The 25997-nt window shown below is 38.0% G+C and overlaps 1 protein-coding gene across 5 annotated transcripts in view; it reads right to left on the reverse strand.

Annotated features, from left to right (window-relative positions):
- The window catches only part of DCLK1 (doublecortin like kinase 1), a 341749-nt gene that overhangs the window by 53702 nt on the left and 262050 nt on the right, over nucleotides 1-25997 (reverse strand). For 2 of the 5 annotated variants that reach the window (XM_041768042.1, XM_041768040.1), the window contains exons 7-10: nucleotides 11497-11581; nucleotides 8576-8684; nucleotides 1796-1853; nucleotides 1195-1314 (exon numbers count right to left, since the gene is read on the reverse strand). In XM_041768042.1, the coding sequence (XP_041623976.1) occupies nucleotides 1195-1314; nucleotides 1796-1853; nucleotides 8576-8684; nucleotides 11497-11581 (372 nt within the window). Of the gene's footprint in view, nucleotides 1-1194; nucleotides 1315-1795; nucleotides 1854-8575; nucleotides 8685-11493; nucleotides 11582-17801; nucleotides 22642-25997 lie in introns of those variants that run through there. The other 3 variants (XM_041768041.1, XM_041768038.1, XM_041768043.1) reach the window with 2 other exon arrangements.

The following is a 25997-nucleotide window of genomic DNA, read 5'->3' on the forward strand; positions in this document are numbered from 1 at the left end:
CATAGTAACAGATTAGCTTATTACATGCTGTCTTTGTCTTAAGTCTTTACAGAAGGAAATGCCACATTCCACAGTGCTGATTCCTGCCACCAGCTGGGGCATGTGATTCCAAACATGATTCCCGGAGCCCCAGGCCCTCACTGATGGGTACACACAGTTGATGCAGAGGGTGGTGTGACTAATTTACGACATTTTACAACTAAAGTAGAAATTAGTTACACCTTCAGTTAGATTAACATAATAGGAAAAAGGCTTGAGAAAAACAGCACTTCATGAACACTAGACACTAAATTGGTAAAAGCTTTTAGTTACTGAAAATTTTAAATATGGAAGTAGAGGGAACAGGAGAGTCACCTTTCACTTAGATTCAACCATTATCAATATATGGTCATTTCTATCCATATTCTATGATTTAATAAAATACAAATGTAATTTTATGTAACAAGATGAGGTTGTAACATCTACTGAAAGGCAGCAGAATATTTTCTACTGTGATTTTTCTATGACATTGGTGACTAAAAGTTTAAAGCTTTTTCTTTCTTTTGTTTTTTTTAATAAGAATGGTTGATACCTTTGGATGTGGTTCGTGAAAAAGTACACAATTTCTACTACAATCTTAACAACAATGATCATATTGGTACCAAATACTTTCTGTGTATTAGAAAATACATAGTGGAGGGTGCCCAGGTGGCTCAGTCAGTTGAGTATCGGACTCTTGGCTTTGCCTCAGGTCATACTCTCAGAACCATGAGATCAAGTTCCACATTGGGCTTAAGATTCACTCTCTTCCTCTCCTGCCCTTCCCCTCACCAAAAAAAAAAGAAAGAAAAAGAAAGAAAGAAAGAAAGAAAGAAAGAAAGAAAGAAAGAAAGAAAGAAAGAACATGGTGAAAGCCACCTTTCTTATCTTCACCCTAACACTCCTAGTACGTACTATTAATCTTCTCATTTTACCTTTGAGGAGACAGGTACAGAGAAGTATACCCAACATCAGAAAGCTATATGTCAAGGTTGGGACTTGAATTCTTGCAGTATAACTCTAGTGTTAATACTCTTAACTGTTATGCCAATACATGGACATGAAAGACTAAACATTGGTAGAAGGAAATAAAGGAGATAAAATAGAAAATAAAGAGCTCGATCAGATAGGAAAGTGTGGTACCTTGTGGGTTTATTCTTTTTCTAAGATACACACCTTTACTAATTCCATGACAAGATACAGTTCTGTTGGCACATCCATCTCTTCGATCAGAAGAACAATATTGGGATGTTTCACTCTTCTTAAAATAGACACCTCATTCTGGATCATGTGCTCCTGTTGAAGAGAAAAATTACCTCAATCAATATACACATCAAAATACATGAGGAGCTAACTTCAATGAGTGAAACTATACTGAGGATCAAAGGAGATATGCTTTGGTAAAAGAGAATGAGTATATCCTAGATTGAGATACTCAGCCTAGAACTGCCAAAAGATGTTGAAGGTCCTCAGATGATGCTTGCATCCTATCAGGATAAGTATAATTGCATATAGAAGGATGGAATGAAACTTAGATTGCAAAAGTAAATGAAGAAAGTAAAGAGGCAAACAATGATAATGGAGCAGAAATACAATCATTCCAATTAACTTTTATTGCAAGAATATTTATAGGATAAAGTTATGTTCCAATAAATATATAACATTCTATTCCACCAAAATGCAATTCTTGGGGTGACCTTATGTTTATTTGGGAACTGATCTTCGTGTTTCTACCCCAGCAACCCCCTATTTTCATAACAATATGCCTTATACATACTTTGCCTCGACATTTGCTTTTCTTGATAATTTTCAGAGCATACTCCCTAGCAGTTGACCTGCAAAGAGAAAGTTATTTGTAAAAAATAAACTCAATTTCAAATCTGTTGAGTCATTTTGTTAAGGATTAATTTATTAGCCCATATATCTTGCATCAAACTGGTGTGAATATTTTGTAAAAGATTCCTTTTTTTCAAAGAAATATGTAAATCTTAAGGAGTGGACCAAGTGTACAGACAACAAATATGCTAGGATAGAAACATCTTGAGCTGTTTGTTACCATTTTTGCAATAAAACCACCACCATCGAGGTGCCTGAATGGCTCAGTAGGTTAAGCTACCAGCTCTTGATTACAATTCAGGTCATGATTTCAGGGTCCTGAGATGGAGCCTCACATCAGGCTTTGAGCTCAGTAGGGAGTCTGCTTTAGGATTCTCTCTCTCCCCCTCTGCCCCTCCTCCCTTGCTCTCTCTCTCTCTCAAATAAATAAATCTTAAAAAAAAAAAAAAACATAACTCAGGACTCTTGTTCTTAAGGACTCTGCTTCATATACAGCCCAGCCAACTCTGACCTTCCTCTGTGATGGGTGTGGGAGGGAGGGCTTAGTCATATAGGCACCTTTAAATAGCTTCCTAAATTGTGTTAACATTTCTAAGATACTGTAGTGCCAAAAACAACAGCTCTATTGTCGAAAGATGTATACTTAATAATCATAGGAAACCACTATTTTACAAGCATTGCCATTTCTTTTTTTTTTTAATTTTTTTTAAAATTTTATTTATTTATGATAGTCATACAGAGAGAAAGAGAGAGGCAGAGACACAGGCGGAGGGAGAAGCAGGCTCCATGCGCTGGGAGCCTGATGTGGGATTCGATCCCGGGTCTCCAGGATCGCGCCCTGGGCCAAAGGCAGGCGCCAAACCGCTGCGCCACCCAGGGATCCCCGCCATTTCATTTCTGATGGGAAACCAGAACAGCTTAGCTTCTTACCCATAGATAAAAGCCACCTTGAGGGATGCAAATGAAATACAGTGGGAGTCGGATTGATTAAGAACAAAAGTTTTAAATAGGGTTTTAAAATCTTCAGTATGAAAAAAATAAAAATAAATAAAAATAAAATCTTCAGTATGAATAATCAAGGGGGGATTTCCCTTGATTACATGTTTAGAGCAAGAGTAATTTGCCCATAAATTAAGAGGCCAGATATTAGCAGTGTTTCTCAAGGGCATTTTAGGCACCACTCATATCATTTGCTAAAAGTGCTTCTCCCACTATACTTCCAGGCCCCTGCGTGGACAAATGAAAGAGTGAAGTCATGCACATGCAAGAGGATTCTTCACCTCATAAAAGGACCAGGGTCCCTTTAAGTAGTCTCTTCTTAAGAGGTTTCTGAGGAGTTTGTTTGCAAATTTGAAAACGTCTAATCAAGAGGAAAACTAAAAGCTGAATAATTTCTGGATTCTGCTTTTCATGAGTCACTAAAAAAACTATAATAAAACAAATCTGAAGGGTGTCTGTGTGGCTCAGTTGGTTAAGCATCTGCCTTTGGCTCAAGTCATGATCCCAGGATCCTGGGATCGAGCCCCACATTGGCCTCCCTGCTTAGTGGAGAGTCTGCTTCTGCCTCTGCCCCTCCTCTTCCTTCCCCTCATGCTCTCTCTCTGGCTCTCACTCTCAAATAAATAAATAAAATATTAAGAAATAAAAATAAAAAAAAACAAATCTGAGAATTGAATCCCTGACACTCTCATATCTGGTTTAAAACATTTCATCTGATGACAGAGAAAACTAGATTATTGGACTGACCACTGTGATAAAAGCCAGCAATTGCAGGCAGGGCCTGTGAGCTTGGGTGGAGGTGACACTTCCATTCTGTGCCTCCACAAAGGGGATGGTGTTGGTGAGAAAAGAGGGGGATTTATTAGTTTTGTCATTTCCCATGTTACCATTTGATCCTGTTTCCCTGGAATAAGTAACATTACAGGACTCAAAGTAAAGGGCTAGTGTGGCACCAGGAAGGCTGAGTTCCCTCAACAGCCAGACGGACAAGGAATAGAATTTCCAAGGGTCAAGTGGGTGTGTTGCTGGCTTCCAGGACACCAGGCCAATTAGGTTATGTCCTCAACCTAGGACTGAAGGACAAATATGGGCAAGCCTGGGCTGCAGTGGCTTCAGGGCTTACTGGGAAAAGGGACTTAATGGGTTCAGTACCCAGAACCTTACGTAAGAAGATCCAAAACTCAGTTAGATTGACCCATATTTTATATCAGATGGTGAGCTCTGTAGAGGACCACCAAAATTAATACTGCAAGTTTTCTTTCTTGATTCCTTGAAGGCAGAACCATAAAGTCCTAATAAAATCCTTAATTATTATATGTTTATAGGAAAGTGGCTGAGTCTGGAAAATAAACCTGAGAACAGCTGTTAGTACTAAATGTATACCATAAGTATAAAAACTTAACTTCTTGCTCTAAGTTGGTAAATGAAAACACTTGGCAAGAAATAAAACCTTAAACCAAGTATTTGCCTTCCTGCGGACCCTAACTCTGAGGACCACTGTGCCTGTGTAATTCTTCAGTGAGTGAGTACAAGCAGGGTTCTTTGGTGGCTACAGAGGTGAACAAAACCTGGGCATTTCAGACAGGTGAGCAAAACCTGGTCTTTGTCCCAAGGAGCCTACAGCTTGTTGTGGTGAGAACACCAGACACCAGGATTGCTAGTGAAACTAAAACCCATTTGCTCATTCCTGAAATTACATTCTTGACCTTGCACAGAATCACGGAGCTTTGAATGTCACAGCAAAGGCAGTGGCAGCAGCAGCAGTAGCAGCAACAGGACAATCTTTGTTTGCTTTTTCCTTCTATATAAGAACTCAATTTGTAAGGTCTCCTTCCTATTAAGATTGACCCAAGGTTAGAGCTTGAACTATTAAGAGAGAAATTTCCAAATTTTATGAATTTGAACTAAATCTAATTTTTTAATGTTTGTGCTAAAAAATAATGGTTTGGAGAAAGCAGTCTTGTTTAGTGATTCTCAACCCAGGGCCAGTCTGCTACCCAGCCCCCTTCCCTCACTCTGGGTTGGGGGGGGGGGCAGCAGAACACTTATTGATTGGGATGCTCTGGACTAATGTGCTTTTTGTTGTTGCTGTTATGGGGGTGGTGCTAGGTTTTCAAGGCACTAAAGTTCTGTGGAAAAGGAAAAACAGCTTCCCAGGCATTTCCATTGTAGAATTTGATGGATTTCATAGCAACCGATCCATTATGGATTAGGTTCTCAAGCAAAGAGACTGGGGGTCTCGTCCCTCTCTATAGTCCCAAATATGTCCAGTGTAGGCCTGAACTAGCAAAGGCTCCGAGCATGTTGGCTGAGTTGTGGAAATTCCAGAGGATGTTGGCAGTTAGGAACCCCCCCCTCCCCGCAACAAAGAAGGGTTAGTAAGCACCACCCTTCCTTTGCCACATAATCATAAGCCCATCTCAGCCTCTTCAGAAGAGGGTAATTGTGGAGAGCAGAGAATTGAGGCATTCCAGAATGTCTTGTCAGACATCTCTGGAAGTAGAGTCTGATTTTGAACTTGAGCACAAGCCCAGTGCCAGAGCATCCTCAGGAAGAAGGGAAGGAAGAGTACTGTCAGCTAGCTGAGAAACAGCTAAGCTTCACCCTGACTCATCCTCCAAATCACACTTCAGAAGGAAATGCCTTCAGACTTTAGGTCCAAGGTTTTGGAGGTTCTTGAGATTTCTGAAGACCTTCTAGGAAGATGCAACCCATTTTTGTGGCCTTGAAGTCCCCGTCCGTTCAGATGGGTTTGAGCCCACCTATATGCGCTGTTCAAGCCAATGGTTTCCTTGCGCAGTTCCTTGGGCTTATAGGGGAGGCAAGGAGAGAGGGAATCATGAGCAGCTAGAACCTCAATACAATTCTGATGCATACACTGCTAAAAAATGCAAGCAGTGCAGGTGGAGAGGAGGACCAGAAGCCCCTGGAGACACTGGCCCTACTCATAGCTGCACCTCTTATACCCTTGGCTTGTAGGTAATTAGCCCATGAAGAGCCCCCAAAGCCAAAGATGAAAGGCACTTCATTGCGCCCTGTACTCATGCTCTGAGCCCTCATGGGTCTCTTCAGCTCTCTGAGTTCTCTTTGGGACCTCAAGTATTCCATAAAACAGCTTCAGAATAGAGCAAGTCTCAGTTCACCAACCTCCTCTGGCATGTCCTAGGGACTCCTGAGGCCACTGGCAAAACTGCTACAGGGGAACAGACAGAAATCTAAGTGGACCGGGCAACCACTGCTAAAGGATATGCTGGGACAGGGCCGTGGAACACAAGGCCTATGCAACACTATTATTGTGTCCATTGTTGTAGGAAAGCCTTCCCTGTGACAGCATATTACTAACAGAGGAGGACATACTTGCTCTTGTTAATACATATGCATCCTTCAAAGTATGGCAGGATGTCCCCGCAAGCAATGTGTGCCATTCACAACATTCTTAGCTCACTTTTATTTTCTTGGACCTCTGGAAAATATTAAGAGAATGTTTCATGATGCCTCCAGGGAGAGAGGGCACATGCCATATGTCCTCATTCAGCAGGAGCAGAACACTGAAACTTTTGGGGGCAATCGGTGTTTAGACTCCGAAGGCTTATACAATGAAACCCAAGATGAGAACTCATGCAAAATGAACACAATCCAAGCTAGAAAGAAAGAAATTAATTCTGGATAGAGACATGAGAAATGTCTCTTGTGGGAAGACCAGTAACTGTTAGACTAAGATGCCATCATGATCTCTGAGCAAGCTAGGAGAAACAGCACATGGCTGCCACACCAGGCTGAACAGAGGACAAACACTGGCGGATAACCAGATACCCCACATAGGAAGGGCATGGCAATCTGCTAAAAATGGGATTTTTCTGCCACAATGGAAAAAAAAGTTAAAAAGAGTTGAATCTACTATCAGTAAAAGTAGAAATGAAATATAAAATTATATAAACATACACACACATACACACACACACACACACACATACACACTTCCACCCTTTGCCTTACGAGTGGCTCTCCTGATTTAACTTTTATCTTTTTTGTACAGAGACAAATGTGGTATGCTAAGCTACATTCTCATGAGAGACTCCTTGTTGGAGGGAGTGAAGTGGTCAAAAGTGTGGGTTTTGTATCTATGCCTTATTAAGTACCTACTAGCGGAGCGACCTTGGGCATTTAACTTCTCTAACAGCATTCTTTGTATGCTTTATATAAAACAAAGACAATATTGGTATTATGGGATTATTACGGCAATTACATGAAAAATCATAAGGGCTTTGTCTGTAGTTTATGCTCAGTGAACAGTGGTTGTTCCTGGTTTTGGAGGTGTGAGGCCTACAAAAGTAATGGAGAACTTTCTATATTTGGCAGTGATGTAACACATGGTCAAACTCTGGTGGCAGTGGGGTGATTGAGGGCAGAGGGGAGAAAAAGTAGCCTAACAGTAATTAATAAGAGGTTTTCTTATACTACTTATTCCATACCCCTCCTTCACAGAGTGGCTGCTACAGTGGCTTGCTGGCCCTGGGGGGAATACCCTAGCCTAGCTGGTATGCTGCGGTTGAGCGAAGTTAGAGATTTAGTGCACAAAGGTATCTTAACGAGGGCTCTGCTGCCTTCGTGGAGGAAGCATCTTCCTAAGAGTGGCAAAGGGGGCAGGGGAGCAAATCAGTGGACACTGACCCAAGTGAGGACCCTGGTGATGCCTGAGGCCCTGTGCAGACTTCGAACTCTAACATGGCACAAATCTTGTGCTTCTAAATCAAAGCCCTTAAAGAAGAACAAGTTCTGGATCTTGCCAAGACTAAAGCTTGTAGTCCAAGGCATCCTCTCTGAGAGGTAGAGTAGAGTGAAGGAGCATTATTTTCAGACAGTGCTATCTAGTAGGAGCCGAGCCTCACCATGGGCAGAGAGAAGTGACAGGGAAGCCAGTCCCCAGGAAGTGCATGTGCACTTCCTCAAGAAGTGCAGGGTTTCCCCTAACTTTTCCACACTCTGTTCACCAGCTCTGAGAAGGAGCTGCTGGCAGACCAGGTCCCTGTAAAGCAAAAATCTGTTCAAGAAATGAAGTCCAACTAGAACACTGGGCTTGGGGTTTGAGGCCGCCATAATCTGGGCTATGACTTTATTAGTTGTCACTTTATCTAGGAGCCACCAGCCACTGTCTTTGATTAGGTATCAGGATCTCAGAGATAGACCTTTTACTCCAAACCTCTTGCCCTTGGCCCACAAGAGTACCAAGCTCATTCATTTTGAAACATTTTAATGTATTAAACCATTTTTGTTGGGATCAGTATATACTCATTTTAAAGCTTTTCAAGGTTACTCTATTTAATTTGATGATAGTACATTAGTATACACCATATACAAGAATCTTCTGACCTCTACAAGATGCCTCAAAAAAGCGTAGAGAAAAAAAAACATTCAATACGTATTTTTTTTTTTTTTTAACAAAATGAAAGGGCTCACCTGAAAGATCTGGCAAAGTTTTGCTGAGTACATTTAAAAGGAAAAATCAAAGTCCTTAATTTATAGATTGTCCCAGGAATCACTACATTTTTCAAATCTGTTGTTAGATGGGCTTTTCCTTCTTTAAAAATTTTTTTTTTTACATCTGGAGTTGAGACAGTAACCTATTCCATATGTGCCACAGACGGCAAATAAAGACACAATCTTGGAAAACATAACGCCAAATGTTTCCTTTAAAGTCTGATGCAAATGATATCCTTCTCACCTTTCTACACATTCCTTGACAACAGCAAAATTTCCATCCCCTATTGTCCTTCCGACTTTATATCGTTCTGTTATTGTGGCCGGAATCTGGAAGCCTTCCTCCGACACTTCTGAAAGAATCATTAGTACATTTTTATTGGTAGGAAAGGGAATACAGATGTTGCCCCAGAAAGACATTTAGAAGTAACATCTAATAGACTGGAACTGATTGAGAATCGATATGTCACTTTCTATACAGTGAGGCACACCCCCCCTCTGCTGACATTGTATACTCAACAGTTCTTCCTAAGACGAATGATAAACCAAAAGGAAAGGCAGACTGTATGGTGTCCGCTTCCATGGACGGAAGAGTGGCTGACACTTTCGCTCCTTGCGTTTCATGCCAATTTGATCAATAGTGTTTACTGACTGACTACCCACCGTCTTCAGAGAAATGACATTCCTAGGTATGGCTCAGGAGGAAAGTGGAGGTTATAGGGGACCCGGGCTGCTTGACATTGGACAAGCATGACACATGCCTGCTGTTTGGACACTTAGCTTTACTACATCCTGAAACAGAGATCTCCGTAAAATTCCTTATGAACTAAGCCCCAATTGCCCGGCCTGCCTAGTATCAATGAGCAGATTTTAGACAAATGTTCTCACCAGCAACCTGCATAGCAGATGTTGAGTTAAAATTGCAATATTTATTATGTCTGTGAACAGAACAGTTTTGTAGTTTCAATTATGTTAGTGCCACTAACACAACACATTTTCCCCCTTAAAATGCATTTTGAAATATTTTACAAATGCCTAATAATACTTTAAATATCTAAGGCCATAAAACTAAATAAGCCACACTTAGGTCACATAAATATACTGGATAACCTTTAACATCTTTGGGGTGTAAAAAGCTTTTTATAGCTGGGCTCTAAAATTTACATGCTTTAAAGTTATAAATCCTAGCTCTCCCTCAGGCAACCTGAATACAAAATGTGATGGAGGCCTAGTGTGCTTTCTAAATGTGCTCCTATTCTGACCTTTAATCATAAACTGAGACTAAACATTTCTTCTCAAAATAAAATTAAAACCTTAGGTTGTGCACAGGCTTTCTTGGTGATTTTGTATTCTCCAGGAGTCTGCAACATCGGGGAAGAACAAATGGAAACTCACAATTATCACACATCTGCTTTAGGACTCTTATTCTGGTTCTGATCATGCTCAATCTGCACCACTCTGGATCCTAGGGTGGAAGGAATTTCTGGAAAGTGGTGTACAAACGTGGGACATTTGCTGCTACTACTTTTACCTTCGGCATTTTGTGCAGCCTCTTTACCTCTTTATAGGTGACATTTTAGTCTTAACCCACCAGAAGCTATCACAGTGGTCTCCAGAATAAAGTGAGAGCTGATGCTAATTGACACCCCCTCCCTAATCCCCACCATCTCACAACCAGAGAAGCCTCTGGTTTCAGAGACTCAGCCTGGGGATTTTTGTCTACTCCCTGGGAATTAGAGGAGATCTTTGGAGAAGTTTCAAATCCACTGCAAAGCACCGAATTTATAAAACATCACTCAGATGACACGGTCTTAAGGCTCTTTACTACATGGATAATAAAAATAACCATCCTTGGCTGTCAGAAGCAAGGCTGACTCCAGATGGGAAATGGAAGGAGGTACTTCATCCTTCCTTCCACTGGGAGCATCAGTGAGGCACCCATCTGGAGCACATGGCTTGGGATTTTTTCCCCCCCTATGGATAAAAATGTATCCTTTAGGCTTTTGACTAAGAAGGCTGTGCCAAGTCTTAGCCAAGGACCATTTCATTTCATTAGGTAAATATAACACAGTGGAACAAAAAGACTTCTAGATGGCTGAATTTCATACTTCTGGAAATATAAAAAAATATGATACTGCATGGTAGTCAGGAAATAATTCATGTGTGTATCACTTATTTCACTTGACATAATAAAAGGTACTTTTTTGGAAAATTAAAACATGTTTCAAACAAGTAAGAGATGCTGATTCTTGAACAATGGCTTGATTATATCAGTCTTACACTCTCCTAAGTACTTTCTCATAATTGATTTGAGGCTGAAAATGACCCCCAGGGAGAAACAGGTATATATTACAATCTTATACAATTTTATAGGAGAGGAACTAAGATGTAGAGAGATGAAGAGGGTTATTCAAAACAGTCTAGTGAGGGGAGCCTGAGTGGCCCAGTTAAGCGTCCGACTCTTGATTTCAGCTCAGTCATGATCTCAGGGTCATGAGATTGAACACCTATCAGGCTCTGTGCTGGGGGTGGAGCCTGCTTAAGATTCTCTCTCCACCTCTCCCCCTCAACCACCCATCTTCTCCCTCTCAAAAAAAAAAATTGGAAAAACAAAACAAAACAACCCAGTGAGTTAGTGAAAAAAATCAGTTCTGGAATCCAGGGCCTTTGATCACATCACAGAGAAATTCTAAAATGAAACAGCCTAAGGTACAAAGAATATTTTTTGCAATGGCTATCAAGTAATTCTCTTAGTAAAGCCATATTTTCACATACTCAGTTCGCTTATGTTAGAGTACATCTGTAACAGTCAATCAAGAGAGGGCACTGTCTTGAATATACTGAAAGTGAACAGAATTCGGGAAAACACAGGCAACAATTACTTCCTTTTATTTTCAAAGTATGCACTAGCTGGCTTCTTAGAATACTTACGCCTTCCAAGGATGTGAAATATCTCCCAATTAGGCTAATTCGCTCTTCCTGTTCCCATAGAGTAGATGAGATCCCTGGGGGAAACCATATGCAATCCTATCCCTAGGAGCTGCTTTAGGCTTCTGTTTCATAATGCTTGAAAAGTTACAGTTTCCTGAAGAAATTTAGCCAACCTGTCCCTCCCTCCCCCCAAGCTAAGCCTTCTCCTCAGACACCAACTCCCAAGCTCACCACCTTCTCCGGGTCCATCGTTCTCATCCATTGAGCTGCAGACTTTGGTGGATGCAAGGGAAGTAGAGGAGCCTCCATGCTGGGAGCTCTGTAAGGGAACAGAAACAAAAAATAAAAATACTCAGTCAGACTGCCAGTCTGCAGGTGCGATGCCCAGCCCAGGATCTTACACCCATCACCGGGGAGGATTTGGTCTTTACACTCGAAAGGGGAGGTTCTTAGGCTATTCAATTAGATTACTTATCTTTCCCGCCCTATTAACCATCTATTATTGGTTAATCATTCTAAATTTGGATGTTCCATGGCTTTTTAGTCCTTTTTCTCAAGATCAGCATCCCTTAGCTCCCTGTTTAGGTTTGTCAGATTTTAAGCATCTCACCTCACTTTTCCAGTCTATCTGCAAACAGGCCTCAAATATGGCGCCACTCTGATATCCAAATTTTTTTCTGTTCTTACCATAGGAAAAAAAAATTCTCTTCAGTTTGTTTATGGAATATCCTAAAAAAAAAATTGAGGCTTACCACATTCTTGGAGAAAGGCTACAGAGTGGGTTTGTTAATTCCACTTTGAGATAAAGACACAAGCACTAAGTAGGTTATCAATACGTTAAATGTCATAAAGTAAGTCTGAGGCAAAGACAAGGATAAAGCCTAAGCCTGGTGATTCCCTTGTATTTTGGGCATATTTTGAACCAAGACCAATGACAGCAGATAGGATAACAACTATATTTCAAAGCTCAGAGGACAAAACAATAGCAAATATTTAGTACTATGATCAGCTATGGGGAAGTACTGTAACAATGAACCTTGCCATCTCTGCATCTATTCCTTGAGAAAACAATTTGCATCTTTCAATGCTATTTCTAAACAGTGAACACAGCTTGTCCTAAAAGATCTTCCTTCTGTTTCCCTGGGTTTATCCACTTTGTTGGCCTGATGGGAGCAGGAGGCGGTTGAGGGGGCGGCATTGGCTCATGGTGCTGGCTGTCTGTGGAGCAGAGAGAAGGGAAAGAGCATCTGTAGTTGAATTAATAATGAAGAGGTGGTGAGAAGCAAAGTTGACCTACTTTTCCTCTGCTTACCTGTTTCCCTTCAACCTCCTCCCCATTCCATCCAGCCTTAACAGTACACAAAGTAGGAAGGAAGAGAAAGTCTTACATAATTTCTTTACCCCCAATAGTATCTTGTATAGAAAAAGCAGATTTTAGTTTTCACCAAAACTATCGTTGGGAAAATGCTACTGAAATCATTGCAGGGCCATTTGAGTCCACTGCCTGTTTTCCTAGGTGTGGCTAAGATAAGCATGTTCCACTGGATGAGTTCATCAAAGCTGACAGTTGACATTGGGGTAAAAGCTAGATTCACAGCAGTGATGCATCTGCTTCCTTAACAGGACATCCTAGAAGTTCGGTGGTTACTCTAGTACACTGCTGAATAAAACACAGTTTGCGTGGTGTGTCCTTTATTTTCCTTCCACCAATCAGTCTGGTGACTTGAGTGGTTTTTTTCAGCCTTTCTCATCCAGCCTCCCTTTGTGACGAGCAGCACACATTTATCCTATATCTGGCTAGAAAGTGGGATTCAGACTGTAACCTTGCAACAGTTTTCTCTTGAAGTGACACTATGTGGTCATAACCGACTCTGTCGAGGGTACTGTAAATGTATGAGCTTCTAAGTCATGCTCTGCTGACTTTTATGGATGTCTGTTTGTGAAAACCTTGTATTTGTAATATTGGAATACAAGGCTTAGACAAGGCAGATTTATAATGTCGATATCTGGTGAAAATAACCATTACCACATTTGAGGGGAAGGGGTGTGTTTTCCAGAAAGTGAGATCTTTTATCCTGTGTCCATTGCTTTTGCTGTAGACATAGTGTGGTTCCAAGAAGAAAAGCAGTTGGTAAATGTCTAAAATGTAGACCTTCTCTTCTGGGCTTTCTGATTCTTGAATTTCTTCCAGCATCCTCACAAGTGTGTACATTGTGGTTCAGGGTGGCAGGTGCTGTCTTGTCATATGGTGTTTTAAATTTTAGAATACAAAGACACATTCTTTCATCAAGCACTCAAATTAATAGACTAGTAGCGTGTTTCCTAGCAAAGATGTCCACAATTATGTACTCAATTCCAAAAGCTTGTTCTTTTAATAAGAACTTCAGATACTCAAAATAGGACGCTGACCCAAAGTATATGAAAACATCGCTGTATGCACATTACAGTTCTGAACTGTAATGTTCAGAAACTTACTGGATATTATTCACTCAAGTGCCTTATCAACTAACAAATAGCATTTTTAACAGTGCCACCTAACATCTGAGGCCAGCTGTGTTCCCTCTGCCTTATGGACAAAAACCCCTCAAGGTTTTTAGGTTCTGTTTAAAAAAAGAGAGAGAGAGGATTACCACAAATTTACGTACATTTAGAATTGCTTATTTTTAACTTTAGGTTTGAAAATCTACCCCAAATAATTTAAAACTTCATGCTGAGGGTAACAGACAACTAAAAGAAAATAAAAAAAAAATTAAAGGGAGTTTACTTACAGATAGAGAACACAGAGTGGAAAGTTCTCCTTTTTTTTTTATTATGATCAAATAGAGTAAAATAAATATATTAGATTCCTAATGGTGTTCTCTTTTCTCTTTCCCAAAGAAGTAAAATAGTTAACATTGTACACTTTTCTAAGACAATGGTTATTCATGGATTCAAAAAATTTCAGGGATTGAAGGAGACCTTATATATTACTTATTCCACTGTACTTCCATCCATAAATCCCCACTACAAAAATCCTAGCCATTTAGTCAAATGGCCTCTGTCCAAACACCTCCACTACTGAACACATTTTTCAGTGGTCCCTTGATTGTTCATTGGAGACAAAGTTCTTCCTTATATTGAAATGATGTCCTACATTTTTGACTTATTGATCTTAGCTCTCACATCTGGAGCTACCCAGTGCAGGTCTAATTCATGACAGTGCTTCAGGAATTTGGCAATAGCTTCTGGACCCCTTTAGTACCTTCTCTTCTTCCATTTGTATATTTCCCGTTTTTTTTTTTTTATTGTTCATCATACTACACGGTTTCATGACCCCTTCCACTCTCCTGTGGATAAACTCCAGTTCTCAATATTTCTTGTTAATGCCAGTGCTCAAAACAAATGTAATATTTAGGTGTACCCTGACCAGCACAGAGCAGAGGACAGAGCTTGACCTTGTGAGTGGAATATCAATGCACTTTAAGATCACATTGGCTTAGCAATAGTACCATAACTTTTTAGCCTAACACTGAGCTCACGGTTATATCAGGTCTTGCTAGTCTGTATTTGGGAGTTTGGTACTTTGGATCAAGTCTAAGACTCCCTGTTTATTCACGTTAAATGTTATCTTTATTACATTGATATCCTTGCAAACTATTATTTTTCTTAATTCTGATTCTGCCACCTGACGTTTTTGTTCTGCCAGTTGAAGTGATTCAGTAAGCAACATGGCTCTTTGTGTATGCTAGTTACTAATCCTAAATATACTAATTTAGACAGTGTTGGAACACTTTTATTACTGCTTATAAGTCTGATTGAAAGATTTTGAGTGTAGTAAAGGGAAAATGTGTAAATTCTTGCTCTTTAGAATTAACCCAAAGAGATTAATCAGCCTTTATTTAGACCAACAGAAGCTGAAAAGCCTGCTTATATTTTTTCATGCTTACAAGTGAAATCAGTTTGCTTATTTGTTTTTTCTGAACAGATAAACCATTTTATAGTATGCATAATGGTAAGATTTTGTGTTTGCTTTAGTTTGCTAATTCTAAGGCATCTGGATGTGTAGTACAGAACATATACTTTTTTTAGAATTTAACGCAATTAGTTGCTCTAAGAGACACTGTGACATTTGAAATGTTATCACCTCCAAGCAGATTTAATGGAAACCAGGTGGGCAGGTTGCTGGCACCTGGATGCTTTTATGACACACCTTCATAAAAGTACCGCCCTAAGTAAGAACACATCCTAAGTGTGGCTATTTAGCTTGGGATCATATAACAGATGGAGAACATATCACACTTTGTGAAATAAGTGAGAAAGCTGACATAACAGCTCTAACCACATTTTATCAAGATGTATTTGATGACTATGTAGTTAAAAACAGTTCATTTTAAATATAATGGCACTAGCTACCCCTGCCATTTGTATTAATGGTGTCACTCAACTGAGGATCATGAGGATCACACTGAATAAAGTTTTCAAAAATATCCAATTAATCCACTGATCTATTCAAGGTAGAAAAATCTCACCAGAAAGTTTAGCTTTGACTGGATAATTATTTACTTCCACTTCACATCCTGCCTTGGCATACAACTATTAGTTAATATTAACTTGAAAAATTGTAAAAAGAAGAAGAAGAAGAAGAAGAAGAAGAAGAAGAAGAAGAAGAAGAAGAAGAAGAAAGAAGAAGAGAAGAAGAAGAAGAAGAAGAAGAAGAAGAAGAAGAAGAAGAAGAAGAAGAAGAAGAAGAAGAAGAAGAAGAAGAAGAAGAAGAAGAAGAAGAAGGGGAAGAAGAATTTAAAAATCAAGTGGATCAACTTTAGAAAGGAAACAAAATCAGGAAATATTTAACAAATTCAAACCCCTGTCTTGGTATTCTTGATTTGAAGTCTATAGAATCTCTAAAGATGACCTCCTTTAATAAAAAAAAATTAAATCATACTCTTGCTGTTGAAAGCTTGAAACCTGAGGATTCTAAGTGTGTATAAAAAAACCATTCATTTGCTTTCCAAGTGTGTATGAACAATAATAAGTTGGTCACATCAATCTGTAATAACTAATAAGATTCTACTACATGAAACAAGGCAAGGGGAATTCCTTTTTTCCAAATTCCTCTATCAAAAAAAAAATTCCTCTATCTGCATTCTTCAGAGCATGTTTAGCATAAATACAGTTTATGGGATAGGTAATCATGTGCATAACAAGAATCAATATTGAAAAATGTAAAATATTATTATAGAGATTTGGTCAAAGTTTTTAAAAAACTGGACAACAGTTATTATGAAATTGGTTTACTCAGAGGAAGGAAAAATGAAAATGGGAATACTGGTATCAAATCGATGTTAGTGAAGCTACCCACGGGAGCCAAGATTTCAAAAATAAATGTATTTAGTTACAACTTTGTTTTATCAGGCAGCCCTCTTGGCTCTTGTGTCCAGTCTCTATACTCACCTAGGCCAAGATCTATAAATTCAAAATCTGAACCATTTGTCCTGAAAAGGCTGTTGTCTTAGGGAGGGGGGAGGCACAATGTTTCTTCTTATTTCTTCATGAAATCATAGTTTGGAAGGGACCCAGAAAGTCATCTAGGTTATCACCTTTTGATAAAATAATTCCCTCTGTGATTTACTTCTCAAATGAGATTCCTAGTCTGTGATGAAGGGAGTTCACTACAATTTTTGTCACCCACTATACTTTATTTTAAACTCTATTATATTAAGAAAGTATATATACAATTTGGAATTTTATAAATTTGTAAACATTCCTTATAGTTGTGCCATATTGCTTTGGGCACTGGTTACATTTACGTTATCATGAAAATAATAAAAAGAACCAACTAAAGCAACTCTAATTTTAAGATTAAAATGAACCTAACAAAAACATTAGATTTAAAACTAGAATTTTGGACTTCTATAATAATTTTAAGAAAAATATTTTTCTAACTAAGCCAGTAGAATTTTCTATATTCCTTTATACCACATTATGAATGAAAGTGTGTTTTTTTTTGTTCTAGATTGAAGTTGGGTAATCAAGTACTTTATTATCATCACTATTTCTTTTATTATATATTTATTTTACATATTCATTTATTCAGTGACTTAAAATAACTTGTATACACACCCACATACATATATCCACATGATCATCTCCCTCACCCTACAATTAGAAGACCTTGGAAAAAAAGGCTTCACACTCAGGAGACAGCTCGTATGTCTAAAAAGTGCATTTTTTTTTTCAATCAGTTGACCATTTGCCTGACAAATTCACCATTAAAACAACCCTAAGAGGAAAGCACAATGATTTTAATATAAGCAGCCAAAACAGAATTCTTCATCAGATCCCCTTATTTTGTCATATTGCCAGTATTTTATACTTTAGATGGCAAGGAATGCCATTCTACAGTATCTCAAGTATCAATTCACTGACACTAATTACATCACAAGAAAGCCATAAACATATTTATGAAAGCAACCATTACTCCTCACAGTCATTTCAATGTCAATGTCTTCTTATAAGTTTTCTGAAAGAAACTCACTGAACAACATAGGTGTTTTTTCCTGTTTATTACATAGTTATTCTAAGGTGGTAAGTGTCACAAAGTCAACTTTGAGGGGAGTAACATGGTCCAGTGGGAAATACAAGCTATAACATTTTACAATGAAACCACAGCACAAAGTGATGGAACTTCCAAAAGTGGGTAGTTAAATGAAACATCTCATAGTTCTATAAAACTCTGCAGAGGGCCTCAGTTAATGGATTTTTAAATTATATTGCTGTTTAAAACATTTTAACACCAAATGCTCTTTTTAAGAGAATATACATCCAAGCAACTCAAGTGTATGCAGAAAGTATGTCACCTCTTTGTAAAAATTTCATCCAAATTTACAACATTCATAGTGTATTTTGAAGTAAAAGTCCTTAGAACAAATAATTTCTTGCTTGTTGATGAATATAAACTAAAAAAAATACACATCACAAGAAAATTAGCTTTCATAGTTCTTTGCCTGTGACCTTTTAGATGCCTACTATCCTGGCTTCGAAACCTTTTTGTGGCCATATATAATACAAACACCCATGTATTACATGCACCATTTATACTATCTTGGAATTTATCCATCATCCTTACTAAAATGAACCACATTTTAAAGACACTATATATCATGCACTCTTGAAAATTACAGCTAGCACTTCAGATTTCCTATCCTTTCCACATGCGTTACAGACACAAAATTACAAATATTTTTCAGCTGGCAGTATAACAAACTGCATCAGGCAACTGGTATATTGAATTCAATATATCTCTAATTTTTACACTACACTCTTATGGGATATCTCAAACAAATACAGTTTTCACTCTCATGCATAATTAAAGATGCTAGCAAGGCTAATGCAAACATGTATAAATGGGCAAATGTATGCATATATAACAAATTCATTCAATTAACATTTTCAAGTGTGTATACATTAATATAGATATATACACACATATAGCAATTACAGGAAGGTTACTACTGAAAATATGTCAGCAGTTAGAATAGTGTTTTGAAAGAACATACAAAATTGCCTTACAGGTTATCTGGCTTTGTTAACAACTTACTTCAAATCAAACATAGTTTGGATTGTTTTATCTTTATGTTTCAGCTACCACAACTCTATATATCATTATTTCACTTTTTAGTGACTATTGATTGACAATCAATACATCTCATCAATACATACACATTAGAGAAAACCACAGTGATAGGATTCACTCATTTTGATAATTGAATGTCAAGACGTAACAATATAAACATTAATGTGTGCTTATATTTAATAATTAACACAATATTGAATTTGTTTGAATTCACGTTTTTTTCTGTATAACTGGATTCCAATTTTTTTGTTTGTTAAATAAATCAATACATCTACTGGAACCATCTTGCCTTACTAGTTAAGCATACTAATTTAGCATACAGCTTCTCAACTTAAAAATGCCCTAATACATCACATTTAACAATTTATGACATGAAGTTTTTACACATACAATTCCACAAAAGCCAGTAACTCATAAGGCTGTGTCACCATATTTTACTATTTATGGTCTACAAACATACACAAATGCGTACATAAGCACACCCATATAAACACTGAGCCCTGAAAATTTACATAGACACCCACACACCTGTATAGATATATGGCCACATATGAAAAATTTAGTAGCCCAATAGCTCAAATATATGGGATTATTTTTCAAGAATACCGTTCTCTATTTTCATTAAGAAATGTAGCTTTCAGGCTTCATTGTTTTTAAATGGGGAAAGAAATAAAAACAAAAAGCTAGCCTAATCATGTATAGATTGTAAAGGATGCAATGTGGGGAACACATACCATATATAAATGTTGCTTCAAATGGTTTTTGAAGATATTAATATTTAGATGAGTCAATGTAAGAGCACAGGGATGTGTATAGATGGGTGGGTCTGAAATGTCTTAAAAGCCTATGACAGTATAGAAACATTGTGGATCTTTCCCCCTTAGGACAAAGAAGAAATCAACCACATGGCTTCAGAACCAGTCTTCTGAGTACACACTGAACTTCATACTTGATAGACTATTGTTTTACATTTCTAAAATGCTGAAAGCAGGGAAATCCTTATCCTATCTTTTTCTATGATGTCTAAGGGAAAAAAAGCGAGGGCAAATGAAGAAATGTCAAACTTTTAACTCGAGCACAATGTCTCTATAGCACATTTAAGGTTTACCATAAGGACGAAAATGGATGGCTTTTGCTGGAGCTCTCTCCCGCTCAGTAGAACAATTTTAAAGTTCAATGCCTAATTTTTAAAAAATAATTCTGTACGTAAGTAAATTTTAAGTGCCTATAAATCATCAATTTGATTCTACCAATGAACTGAGAACTGCTGGTTTGTTGCTAAGAGGTTATTTTTTTTTTTTAATTTTTGCTTTAGTATAATGGAATTATGCTCTGCATAGAAAGAGATCTCAAAGTCTATAAATGGTGTGTTGTTTCAATCTCTGAGGGGCTTTCGTTTCAAAAAGTAAATGATATATATTGCCTCTGAACAGTGCTTTAATAAAAGTCATATGTTCAAAAGATTAAATGCTGGGGAATAGCATTTCCTTTGGAACTGCCTGAATGGAAAGCTGGCCATGATATCTATCGGCAATTAGTACAAGTACAGTTTCTTTTTGCCATGTCTAAACAAAGCCATGAGCTTCATATCAATTGGCAATATCTGCCACTTATCCAGAACAAATAGCATTTATTGGGCCTTTCTAAGCAATACTTGTCCCTAAGATTGACAGTGCAGGGAAGTTAAAATTTTTGGAATTTATTTTTGTTCTGGACCATCTGACCCCACCAGATTTAAGTTAACTGTTCCACTGCTTTCTTTGCATTTTTGACAGTTCAGTCAAATACATACTAATCTTTTATGGACTCAACTGTATTAAGTAATGCATTTTACAAAGACATAACTAGAACAGACACTAGCATAGGCAACTTCACAGATGTTTACTGTTTCAGCTAAAACAAAGCAGCCTTTTGATCTCAGCAGGAGTCTCTGTTCATTTCTATTGGAAACAGTTTTAAAACCTGAAGTCTGGAACAGGTATTATTATGAAATGTTCTTTCAAGATGGAATGATTCAGTTTGTGGTTCGAATAACCTGCCAGAGAAGTGTCTTTCTCTCCAACAGACAGGATAATGAGGCACTAATTATTATAAGGCTAAGTTTTCAGATGCTGTTAGATTGCCTGGACTCTTTTCTCTTTTTTTTTCTTCTTTTGGTTGAAATGTTTTATTCACTTGAAAAGTGAGATGGTAACATATGTAACTATAAACCAGATGGTAAAATTTGATAGTTGAGCAATTTATCAAGGAGATAAATTGATGCCATTTAAAACGGTATGTGACAACTGAATTTCTCTCCATCTTGAATCAAACATTTTGTTTTTAAATTCAGTTTTCAAGTAAAATTTAAAAAGAACTCAAGGAAAGGCCTCCAAATGGCATCATACAATTTTAATTTATCACCTACTGAGATATGTCAAGCCTGTAGAATATCAAAACCATGCTTCACAAGTCTTAAATTGTTAGTGTTTGAACTAGTAAAACTAAATGATCACTAGGGTATGGCTTACATACAATAGACCATACACGTAAAATTAATTTTTAACATTCAGATCTTAAAATAATTATTTTATGTTTAAGCAAAGCTGACTATGATTTTTAAAACAGAAGACCAGAAGAGCAGAATTAGTAAGTTAATGTTAAACAGTGGGTTATAATCATAGATTTACTGGGTTTAACACAAAAGGAGTTTTGCATACGAAAATTTCTACAACATCAGGACTTTTCGGAATGGCAATTTGGATATTTGGGGTCTGATTTGCATAGCACCATTTAAGAGAATTTTTCTTTTAAATTGTTTCTTCTTAGAAGAAATCCAGACACAATTTTTTTAGGTCTGTGTGTTTAAAAAAAAAAAAAGAGTTTTGTAGTTTCAGCCTTTTCACATTTGAAAAATTACATATATGGTTGTAGGGAGGAATTATGTAATTTATCGCAATGCCACTGAACAAGTTCTTCATGTTGGTATATTGTTTAAGCTATATTTATGTTGCTTCCAATGAAAGGTAAGTTTAAAAAAATTTACTTGACAACAAAAGCAAGTAAAGTTCCTAATGCCTAATTTTAGAGTCTTCATGAGCTGTGTCCTTGACACAAGTGTTTTTTCTCAGATATTTTAACCCATAAAATGGTAAGTAGCCATGTCTACTGGCCAGGAAGAAAAAAAAAACTTGAATATTTTTATTATTTTGCAATAAAGTATCTTTAAAAAATCAGCAATCCAAACTTTAAAAAGAATATAACTTTAAGAAAAAATGTCTGCTAGTACCATTTTAATTCCCTTGATCAAGAGTATAGGAAAACTGTATCTATATGTCTACTTATGATTAAATGAAAAGCTCATCTGCAGAAATTATTGCCTTATATTGCTCTACCATTAGCTCGTTCTTACACTCAATATTGGGTCCATATATGAAATTCATCTAAAGCCAGGCCTTGCAAAAAAAACCTCAGCAATGGAGCTCCCCAACCAAATCAATGTAGGAAATATATATATATATATATATATATATATATATATATATATATATAAATCTTCAAGGATTAACGTGATGAATATAAAATTCCTGTGTATTTACTTTTATATAATTTGAGTTCATAATTTCAAGGTATGCAAAACTCTTTTGTGTATTTTGCTGTTAGACTTTTCTTAGGAAATGTGAAACACCTTCACCGAATCACAAACCATATACATTGCTCCATTGTCTCTTTTACACTGAGTCTCCTACTGAATCCAAATCATCCGAAGAGAGGGGGCGATACAGGTCCTGTAAGATGAAGGGCGGTATAGATTTGTTTACTTGGCTTTCTTGGGTGCCCTGTGGCTCTCTTAGGAGTGAAGCACTAATGAATGAGCATCCTTGGTTTCTAACGTCATCAGACCTTTTAGAGTCTTCAGTTTTGGGTAAGAGGAAAGATAATAACTGAGAGACCATTGAAACAGACAAAAATAGTGCTTATTTTGCCTAACTGGCTTGAACTGCTTCTGAGCTATCCCTTTCTGTGTCCTGTTGAGTTTTATAAATCCTGAGGTCTATGGATGCCAACTCCACTACTATGTGTCTAGGCAATTCCTCCTTGAACATTTCCTTCCCATTCTGGGTAGACAAGGAATGTGCTTACCTCACAAAATAATCTGTCAGGAACCCCAGATGGCATTTAGCAAATTCTGGTCACAAAGCAGCAACCCAATGTTGTTGCACTGCATATCGCCTAAACCCAATAAAAACTGCCTTTTCAAAATTTTATATTTAGATAACAGAAAAATTGCACACTTGACCTCCCCTTCCCTTCCCAATGGTCTTCCGGTTCTCCAACCACTCGCCATCACCTCTTTACTTCCTCCCTCCAGCCTTTTCTGCTAGGAGATCTCTCAGTTGGTAGCCAGGCAACCGGCTCAGATCTGCAGACAGTCTAGAATTCTGGCTTCTTTTCTATTTCGTACCACCCACATCTCACATCATCTGACTGATCAGATAATCTACACAAGTCAGCCCTGTGGGAGTATAATGGGGAGCTTCATTCAACCTACACAGCACAGTACATTTCTTCCTGATGTATTAAGAAATAAGACCAAAACGAAGTTCATGGATAGAAAAGATCCTATAATATCTGCTTCTGTGATCAGTTAAATGCTTCTAGACAGCAATTTAAATAATAGTGTTTTGAAAAAATAGGGAGGTTGTTTGGTACATTGCCACCAATGCTTTTATGAAGAAAACTAACTGGCATGCAGACTCTTATTGCATCTGACTATTCTAAAATACCAAGAGCTGTAACATAAAAATATGATTTCAAAGGAAGGAAAAAGCTGATTAAATCATCATAATTAACATAAATAGGAATATAGATTTTTCCTGACTGTGAAGAAAGCGGTCAAATGTATCAAGATTCTTTTAAAAATTAAAGAAATACATTCCTATTTTTTTAAACGAGGTAGGCAGTGTAAGTGTGTGTGTGTGTTTGTGTGTGTGTGTGTGTCTGAGTGTGTTGGGCACAGCCAACTCATTTTCCTGGCCATGTTGCTAGGCAACACAGAAGGAAAAATAGAACTAGCTACTGTTTTCCAATTTGTAATAAAAAGAGTTAATTTATTCTTTGAAGTATCTTCTTTTAGCACTTACCATCTTTTACTTATTTCAGTATTTCCTGCATAGGAGTATAGCCAACCATTTGAGAAGAACATTAACCAAATTTGAAACAGGATCAGTTTTTAGGGATATGCTAGGCCCGTTTTAACTGGGAGGGGTTATTTGATGCAGTTGCCTCCACACCAAGATGAAAGCTTCTCTCGCTAAAGCATCTGGGAATGTCTCCATGCATTGACATGGTACATGGATGGAGGATGTTCATTTACGGCCTAAATTTAAAAGCCTGGAAACTGAACCATCTCTGAATTATCCAGTGCTCTGCTTACAACATGTGCTTAATAAATGTTTTCAGATGACCATAAGCCTCTGTCTCCCTGAAACAAATGGGATTATTTTCCCTCTCAAGTAGATGCTTGCACTGGTAGTTTAAATGATGCAGTGAAGAATCTACAAGAGAGCCACCCTTTATAATCATTTCCCAAGTGCTGGTAATGTTAATTATAGAAGCCACTGGCCACACAGCTGCTAGTCACTGGAGAGAAATTTTCTGCTTCATTGGGACAAAATTATAGTGATGAAGAGAATTACAGAGGGCAGAAGAAGCAAAATCTACCCTCATTCCGCCAGTGAAGGGACAGTTGGGCAAAGCACTTTATATTCTCACCCATGGAGGTCTCCATGATACGCAAACAGGGAGAGAAGCTCAAATCTATGGCAGGGATTCTCAGTCACCATAATTTAGTCTTAGCAACTAAGTATGAGCTAAAGCCTGAATCTGAGTTTAATTTGTTCAAAGGATGAAGGGGGATTACTATGCCAGGTGTATTCTCCAAAGTATACACTTCAAAATAGAAACTATTCTCTCAAAGAGCACTATCTGTGCTATATATGACTGCTCCTATAGAAGGGGGTAACTTTTCTAGAAATGAAACACCCTAAAAAAAAAATAAAAAAAGAAACACCCTACTACACCTTCCCCAACTCAAGTATAGACACTTAGGGGATCATATGAATTTGGCCAATTCTTCTTTTAGAAGTTCACTACTGATTCCTGTACTTTAAAATGCAAAATTAGGGCAGCCCGGGTGGCTCAGCGGTTTAGCGCCGCCTTCAGCCCAGGGCTTGATCCTGGAGTCCCCAGATTGAGTCCCACGTCATGCTCCCTGCATGGAGCCTGCTTCTCCTTCTGTCTGTGTCTCTGCCTCTCTCTCTCTGTCTCTCATGAATAAATAAATAAAATCTTAAAAAATAAAATGCAAAATTAGACTGTGGCCAACAAGAAACCCATAGTGAAAACACTCAGATGGAACAGAATTATTGGATTTCCTATCTGGAAGGAGCCTCTTTCTTGTTTTGCCTTGTTTTTCCAACTGAGACTCAGGATAGCAGACTGGAAGCCTTTTAGTGGAGGAATTGGTGCCAAACCCAGGCCTCATCAAATAATCTAAACCAGCTACACCTGATGCCAGGAGGCTCCATGGAGAAAGACAGCATAAGCTGACACGTGGTGGGCCAGGTACCAAAGGGACCCGGGTCTGATGGAGTCCCCAGCCCCCTGCTTTTAGATGGGGGCATGCGGATGCAACCTTGCAAGAAGCTTGAAGGGAAGAGCTTCCATCTTGGAAGCAGTTTAAAGTTATGGAACTCAGAAGTTTCATTTTAAAGCATAATAAAAGAAACCAAACCAAGAATCTAGTCTTTGAGTTCAGAAGCCTCCAAGGAGCCCTGGCTTATTATTAAAATGAACAGTAAGCACCATCATAAAGCCTCCTAAGAGCACATATTCCTCTCCACCTCGCTCATGAAATCAGGAAGTAAAAGGCCCTCGCTTCCCTCCTCAGCACCTTCTTCTCTTCCCTTTCACACCCCTTTTATTCCTGCTGTAGTATTACTAGAAAAGACAGACAGTACAGGTTTTGAGAGGATAAGAACAGTAGTTTTTCCCCCTTCCTGAGCATGGAGAAGCTAACGCTGTTTCCAGTAACTTTTTGACTTTGGTTTCCAAGCTCAGTATACTTCTCTAGTATTACACA

Source organism: Vulpes lagopus, chromosome 8, assembly GCF_018345385.1.
Source record: "Vulpes lagopus strain Blue_001 chromosome 8, ASM1834538v1, whole genome shotgun sequence".
NCBI lineage: Eukaryota > Metazoa > Chordata > Mammalia > Carnivora > Canidae > Vulpes > Vulpes lagopus.